Genomic DNA, 8,916 nt, shown 5'->3' with positions numbered 1-8,916 from the left:
TTGAACATCCGATGATTTCACGAGATTAAACATAATAACCCGCAGCGGTGAGTCATTGACCCAGTTGTGAACTGTGACTCGATTGCGATATCTAAAGTTTGAACCTTGTTTATATTGAATTTAGATTCGATACCTTACATAGTCTTCAATCTTCATGTGCATGAACGGAGCACGCACTAATTCACTTACGCAGTTTCGCAAGCGCAACTGCTGCTGTTTTGACGACATACACCAAAATTATAGGCTCTCACACAGCTCGGGGCGTTCACTTACTTTTCTAATCTATGATATACTTCTGGCGCGTCTCCGCATGGTGACACTGACTGCGCAGGCCTGGTTTCCGGCGCTACGGCATGTGCGAAAAGTTCAATAAGCGTTTGACTTTTTGCCGGGCTGACGGTGCGGCCGAAAGCAATTGAAAAAATACAACGCGAATTGTTTTTGCTATCACGTGTTTGCTTGGCGAATCGTAATTGAAGAATCTGCAGGATTTTTGTCTGCAGAGTGTTGACTCAAGGAAGGTCGACCTTTTCGGTTTTTAATTCAACTTTACTCTGTTTTCACGATGTCAAAGGCAGCTTTTTGGTGATTATTTTTTCATCATTTTATTATCCTTCTTCATCTTAAATCATGCTTAACTGGTGTCACAGTTAGCCGTCATCTGAATTTTGTGTAGCTTTATATAGCTGTATCTAATTTAATAAAATTTGGCTATTATTGTTACATGATCCTATAACAGTATTATTTGTCTTCATGGACTTGCACAACATTATTGCCAACCTTCGCATCAAGCACGCTGCATATTAGACGTGATATTGCCGAATGACGTGATATTCGCTCGCCCGCAGATCACGTTGATATTGGCTGCTTGTGACCTCCACAACTTTCAACACGTGGTTGCGCCCTTGCTTCCTGCTATGAATCCTCAATACGGGACACTACATCGACTCTCTCAATCGCATAACGATAGTGTATTGATATTAACTATATGCAAATATTAATTGTTAACATAATATATTAAATCGTTATATCTTTTGTTAGCCAATTCAATCAATCGGTAGCGCAACAAAAAACACAAACAGCATATTTTACATGGATATAAAACGTAGTTTTATTGCTTCAGCAAGCAATGTAACCGTGAACAAGAACGTTAAGTAAAAGTTCAAAACAACGTATGTATACGTCAAACGAGCATACAACACTGAACACAATGTCTACGAGTCGACTGCTCACATATGCGCGCCACCACAAACTAAGAACTGCCAATCTACCGGGCAAAACGACGAAGAGACGGGAAAATTAATTCACAATTTACACACAAGCGGCACGGCACCCACAATCAGGGTGCCGTTACCTGACCTGTAACGACCACACCGCGAAATCATACTATAATTCCCTGTCGACAGATGTACGCAGCACCGGCAAGGTTCACGCTGGAAAGGTGGCGCTACTGTCGCCATTCACAGCGTCAACCCCACCACCACCATCGGCATTCGCCACGCTGATCACTTACGCCAGTCGTGCTTCCGTATGACGATAAAAACATCCACTGTGAATTTGGTAACGTCGCACATTTCTCGCGTGCAATCGCAACCACACTCATTCCGTCAGGTAAACCGGTGTGTACACAAAAAACTAGCCTACGCACATAATATATTTTTATGCGCAACGAAACAAGTTCTAAAAACATTTAAAGTTTACACGCGTCGTTCGCCTTTTAGAACCTCTTGCTTTTAATATCCGGCAGCCGATTAAGCTGAGAGGCTACAAATGCAAGGCGAAACAGAGATCTTTTTTATCGCTGTATAAACACCACATATCATAAATCAATTTCATCAAACACTAACATCACAAATATCAGAATGGCTTTATATTGTAATTCGGGATTCTTTTCCCACAATAAAAAAGACGAAAAAAACTCAAATCCTCTGGATTGTCGTCTCGGAAATACCAGTAGAGTTTTGAGTTTATCTGTATATTGAACATAGTATGTAGACTTCAGGCCATTTTTACGGGCAGTGCTAGCTGTGAGGTATACCTCTTGATTTTCAGACGCAGTTACGCATCTGTAGCGGTCTGCTGAGGGTGCACTCACATCTATGAATGGCAGTGAAGTTTATTTACAAGCACTGTAACAGTTTCGTAGCGGATGGTAAAGGTGGCGCAACTTGCACAATGTAGACCACATCATATATGTTTATACCATGAGTTTGCTCGTGGTACGTAGTTGGTTTGCTCTTGACAAATTATGTCAATTATACCTTATAGAGGAGAACGTACGACGCCATCCAGCTCGGTCAGAGCCGATGCGAAGAAAACTGCACACCTTACCCTTGGAGATACATACCATCATACCATGTATACCCAGTATTCTATGCGAGGCGTGAGGGCGACCACGTGTAGCTAGTGTACGGGACCACGTGTAGTTATATATATATACTGAAGACACCAGCCGCACTCAGAATGCGCGCAGTCACATTGCGGTGCTCTGAAGCTTGGCGGCATACCGCGCCACGGTCGTCTGCTATTTATTGTCCGCCATTATCCGCAACATAAATTATTACACAAACGTCGTCGCGCGAGCATCGCGCCGCGGCGACCGTAAATCACAGCGATTACGACACGGCGCGATGGCGGCGGTGGCGGCGGGTTGCTGGGGTGGGGGGTAACTGGGCGACGAAGCGAACACGTGACGCGCCAAGCGTTCTTCTGCCTTCCGTGCAGTGCTGATCGCGCGCGCACACACAAACGCTCGCTCGCTCCGCTGCGCCCATTTCTCGGCGGAGCGGCCGGATTAGTGGAAGGCATAACGCGCGCGCACTGACGGCAGCGGGCGGCGCATTCCTGAGCACTGCACCGACCTGCTGTTTAAATGTCCTCCTTGGCACTCAGCAGTCAACGCGGCGGCAACGCGCTGTAGTCTGTATATGCGCGCGACGCGGCCCGTGATCGTGCGTGCGTGCGTGATGACGTGCGTGAGCGTGCGTACGTGAGCGTATGTGATCCAGTGCGTGAGCGTGCGTGCGTGCGTGCGTGCGTGTATTACGCGGTGTGTGACAGTGCGCCCGTGAGCCCGCACGCGTGTGATTCGGCGTGTGCGTGCGACACGGTGCGTGAACGCGCGCGTGCGACTGCGTGGTATAGGTACGTGACCGCGCACGCACGCACGCATACACGCCTAAGCGCGTGCGTGAGTGTGAATGTGCGTGCGGGTGTTTAGTTATGTGTGTAGTTGGCGCTTTGCCAGTGTATCACACGCGACAGAACGAGCACGTACGTACGTACATGGTGAACGCCACCGACACGGGCAGCAGCTAGCCAGCTATGCTAGGGTACGCTTGTCGGGACCACTGTATTCCGCAGCGTACCTGTGTAACAGGGGGGTGGGGTGAGGAGCACGGGGAGGGGTCACGCTGATACGATGTGTCGCGCAGCCGACGTACGGGTAAAACGTAGTCGGTAGCGCGTAGCCGGAATGCGTGTAGAATGAGTGAAGGATGCGCAACGAGTAGAGGGCCGATCGCAACAATTGCAGAGGGCCGATAGGCGCGGTGAGACAGAGGAAGACAGCGATGATGGGCAGTAGAGACGCTGCTAGAAGATCTATTGTGTGAACTAGTGAACGCGGTTATGTGTGCAGGCGAGAATGGGGGGATGCATGAAGTGGGGGGGGGGAGTGGAGTGGCATGCAAGGAAATGCGCTCCCGGCACGCAAATATTTACGTAACAGTGCGTTCACGCAACCTCCAATTGAGAATAAACCTCGTCATATTCAAATGAGAACTTCACACGTATACTTTTGTGAGAGTTGCGCGGATGCTACAGCAGTGAAGAACGTAAGTGTGGCCGACTCCGCGCGTGCATCTTATATTCATTCACCCGCCACCCCCCACCACAACCTTCCCCTTTCTTCAACTACTTACGACGGAATACCAAGCGGCGATAAAACTTTATGGACAAGGTGAGATCACCACATCGGAATGTTTGTTAAAGCGGCCGTATAATGCTGCTGCAGGTGTAAGGTGCATGCACACCTAATCAACAGGTATGCACAGGTAGATTTTGTAGAGCACGTACCTACACGCACGCAGCTCGGCAAACGCGAGTTTCCCAGGCTGCTGAAATTATACGCTACCCACATGTTAATTTGTCAACGTAGGCTACAGCACACAAAGATATGAACCCTTCCATTCCAGATACGCTGTGCGAGCAAACATGTATTAATTATCTAATACAGGTACCACGATGAGTGCCTGCCTATCCACGGTAATCATATTATGACGACTGTAGTAGCAATAATTATTAATCTCATTTCTCAATGTTTAACTTGCACAGACTCAAAATAAAGTAAAAACGTGTTTACAGTGAGGACGACTAAACCTTTCTAGGTCAGACATATAATTGACTATAAATCTATGATGAATGCAAGTTGTAGGATTCCTTATAATTATTACCAGCCATAATGGTAGATTCTGCATATTTTCAAACCACGACAATTCGCAGGCATCGCAGCATATCACAAGGAGTAAATCGCAGTTCAATATATAGCGGCTACCGTGTACCTCCACGTGAACTGAACCAAATGATACAGAATTGTGGCCTTTCTTTGCAGACAGTGGTAACTGTCATTACCCGGGTATTAAATATAATAATTCACGAATGCTGCCACAATGAATAGATGAACTCCCTCTTATGAACTCCCCTGATTATTCTACCCTCCTATTTTATTTGCACGCCTACCTGGCCGAATTGACGGTAAACTATTTCGATGATGACAGCCTACTATACAAAGACTCTTATAAACGAAAGAGGATTATCAAATATGTATACAGACAAATTACCATGATTATGACACTGCGTGTGCGTGTGTTACAGTGTAGAACTAATGACACAGCGATGGCCACGCGAGGAGAGTGAAAGCAGCATTGTTAACATCCTCTACTCCCTGCAAATATTTTTTTATAAAAATATTTGCCAACCCCCTTCTAATACTACATACTGGTAGATCGGATCCCCTGTGGTGCTATATGTGCACCTGTACAGTGTAGACAGTTAACTTTGCGATCTTTTTCGACTGATTCAATCAGTAAAGTGCTGGAGCATTCGGTAAAATCAGTAAATATGCAGCACCCGAGGCAATACCTGTCCCTTCATATATGCAGTGTCTGTGACATGAATTACAAAATCAAATTGCCTTCAAACGTGGCTGCGTGTACAAGCGGCTGGCTACACGTGTAAGAATGGGATATATATGCGTCCCATTTGTAACCACAATATGGAATAAAAACTAATAGCACCTGATAGAAGATAATTAGGCCATGAATGTGAGTTTCCACCACTGATGTTCATCTACAGGTAAACTACCTGCAACAAATTGCGCTGACCTGGACTCGACCTCGGCTATGTGCAATCACTCAGGAATGCCGGCCTCGGCAAAATCAGGCGACCAGGTATAGATAGGTATGCTGCTATGCATACTTCACGCGGACATCACTGTACGTGAATGATGGACATGCAGGAGAATTGCACACTCTGCAGCTTCGCGCACGAGCATCCATTTATTTTACGATATTCTGCACCCACGTGCATCCTTTCACGCAGGTGGTGTAAGGATAGGTGAGGAATGTTTCGGCAGAGAAATCTAATACGTGTGGTGTCTGCTGTAGTTTGTTTTGTCAACTAACACACGCGCAGTCTCATTAATATCATAGCAGTAACTTTAAATGACAAAATATTGACTCTCGCTTGCCTATTTTACTACCTTACTGATGGATGCACGAGAACCGTAATTTATGGCAATGTGTGCGCAAGCAGAATGAATTTGGGTCACAGAAGCTTGAAAACATGTTGATATTCGAAAAGCCACACACATGACCACAAAACGCAAATATAAATAGGGTGTTAAATCACCCGTGAGGCAAAGAGACACAGATTAAAAATAGATGTTAAATATATGGACCAAGTTGGTCCATGTTTACTTTACATATTTATGCTGAGATGTAAATCCAATATATTGGGAAAATCACGACGTCATGCTTTCATGCTTTCCCACTTCAAGTTCAAATTTACTTGATATACGTGGTAGCTCATGTGAGGAACTTTTGGTATTTATCTGTAAGGCACCAGCAATTGTGTTAGAACCAATTCTCTTCCTACTGCTGGCAAATGGTACTTTTACATACCAACTTCTGGGCATGCGAATGCAGTATATGTCCCCATTGTAACAATCTGTGTCAGAACAACTGAACTGTGCCACAACAGCAACGTGATTAGGAACCAAGTTCCTAATTTGGGGACACTTACTTCTTAGTTATGTTGGCGCTAATCGCATCGGACGCAGTCCGTGTTACTCAGTAAATGACTAGGCCAGTGACAAGTGTGATACAGCCATAGGATACAGCATACTTAGTCACTCGTTCACTATATTTACAATTGTGATAACACTAACAGAAAAAGCGGTGTACTCGCAATTTTATTAGCCTCCGAGATATAAAATCATCAAATGATAGCTAACCCATTGGCGCTACTATACGCTGCCGAATTCTACATTATAATACAGAGTAAAAAAATAAATAACAATACTATTATTAATATTATTAATAAACTTTGCGATTGCAGTGCGGCAGATCTGACCGTCATCGCGTGTTCCTTTTCCCGGACAATCGTTTAACCGCAAAAGAGAATTATCACCGCGGATTTCACACATTAATTAAGAGTTTAATATGATACATACACATGACGACATGTAACATTGTAAGACTAAGAGTAAGAGTAAGACTACTAAGAGTAAGAGCAACAAAAACGTATTCACCTGTCTCTTGGGTCGACCCAAGTCGTTTGTTTGTTTTGATGGTCGATGAAAAATAGTTTGCCGTCATAATCTCGTCCGATTTCCCAACCAGCGGGTAGAGGAAGTTCTCCATTCTTCCTTTTTGGCATCCTCCTATTAAAAAAGGGACAAACGTCGTCACATTTGCTGAATGTATCCGCTCATTTGCACATAGATATCTTCATTCCGGCCTCCATTGCTTGTCGCTACACATTCCAGCGATAACCGCATAGTATTCTGATGACATCACGCACCGCTGACCAATCAACAGCTAGTATGTTAATTACCAGCTCCATTTATGGGACCTGTGGAATGTACAGTTCGACACCGACAACGAGCATGTGGCGTAACCTGGAGTCGAAAAAAGGAAATTTTTGGAAACGTTACGAAGCTAACATTGCTGGGATCTATAGGTAATATATTATGATTCAAAATAACTCAATTGAATTCATGCATATTAACATGAATGTATGAATACCTGATTAGGTTAATGAGGGGGAGGACGGGAGAAGGGGGGATGGGAGACGGGAGAGGAGGGGCGGAAGACGGGAGAAAAAGGGGCGGAGAGCGGAAGGGGAAGGAGCGACAGTAGGGGCCAGTGTGGGCGGGAAGATTTTCATTCAAAACATATACATATATGCAAAATATAAAGGATAGGGGGATATACAGGAGATGGAGGTGGGAGGGGAGAGGGAGGGAGGTGGGAGGAGAGGGGGAAGGAGGCGGGAGGAAGACAACCCCCTGTACCCCCTCGTTAATAATATGTACACATCTATGTTTAGTATCTACATACTATATAGTAGAGCAGATGTAGTAGGAGCAAGTAGTAGGAGTTAAGTTCTATCGATAGGAAACGAAGCAAGCCACATCGACGAGTCAACATTTATGGAAATATACATCGTATAGTGGAGCAAATTAACTATAATTATGTTAATTTTACTCATGGTTTATTGTTAGTTTAATTGCTTGATGTGGTAATTTTTGCTTTTGTATTTGGAACTAATTTTATTACCATGTCTTTTGCCCCCCCCCATAAAGTCGTTTGAATTAATGAAGATATGAAAGTATCAGGGAACCGATATGGCGAAGCATATTGAAATGTGAGAAGATCCGTGGTTTTATTATATAAGAAACAGTGGCGTATTCAGAAATTGATGAACAGGTGGGCGAAATGTACCGTGGCTGCCACAGGCAGGCCCGCGTGCCTACGCTACGCCAGCGAGAGGGAGGTCTGGGGGCATGCTATCCCAGAAAATGTTGAAATATTTAAGCCATTCTCCTGCAATTTGAGGCATACTGTGGGCCATATACTGATGTCTGATGACACTATCTCAACCCTACAATTTAGGATTTAAAACACTTTTCATTACTTTTCAGAGAGCGTACACACCTGAAGTTAGGTTACTATAGGAATAATACATGTATTATAACACATACAAGAATTGCAACACGAGATATAACTTAAGTCCTTTAACATGTCTAATGGCACTAAACAGGAAACATACTTGATCATGTTGATGATTAGCTCCGATTGGTACACAGGTCAGGGTGAGATGTCAGTGTGACAATTATGCCTAATAATTGCCACTGAGATGTTCAGGTCATGATTGTGTGTTCGGGACCTTAAGCGTCCCCCATGGGGTTTGCCAATAGCAACCTTCGAGGATTCATTCTGATGAAGATGTTGACCACCTTATCCATTTTCAAAGGGAGGTCCTTGTGGAGCAAACAGAAGCAGGAGGGCTTTCAGTCTGACGTTACCCCTGAAGACCCACTGCTACTAAACATTTTTTTTCTGGGCTTGCAAACGGGGGGGGGGTACGCTGGCTCCGCCCTATGCTTGGATACGCCACTGAGAAACATAGAGACTCATAGAGAAGACTTCTTAGAAATATGCTTATCTCGCCTTTCACAAATATAATTCAATAAAGCAAATTTATAACGATTTAAACCAAACTCAATAAAACTGATGACTTCCTGCCATGGGCGCAACCACTGGGGGGGTCGGGGGGGTCACGACCCCCCCCCCCGACTTTTATGTGGACCTCCCCAACTTCTGGAAGACCTTATTTTCTGAGAGGTCCAAA

The 8,916-nt window shown here is 44.7% G+C and overlaps 1 protein-coding gene across 1 annotated transcript in view; it reads right to left on the bottom strand.

Annotated features, from left to right (window-relative positions):
• The window catches only part of LOC106818714 (protein kibra-like), a 48,630-nt gene extending 41,570 nt beyond the window's left edge, over positions 1 to 7,060 (bottom strand). The window contains exon 1 of the mRNA XM_014823392.1: positions 6,812 to 7,060. Within this exon, the coding sequence (XP_014678878.1) occupies positions 6,812 to 6,939 (128 nt within the window). The 5' untranslated portion in view covers positions 6,940 to 7,060. The remainder of the gene's footprint in view (positions 1 to 6,811) is intronic.
• Positions 7,061 to 8,916: the final 1,856 nt, after the last annotated feature.

Source organism: Priapulus caudatus, unplaced genomic scaffold (genome assembly GCF_000485595.1).
Source record: "Priapulus caudatus unplaced genomic scaffold, Priapulus_caudatus-5.0.1 Scaffold37, whole genome shotgun sequence".
NCBI classification, from domain to species: Eukaryota; Metazoa; Priapulida; class Priapulimorpha; order Priapulimorphida; family Priapulidae; genus Priapulus; species Priapulus caudatus.
This window is presented reverse-complemented; position numbering and strand designations above follow the sequence as displayed.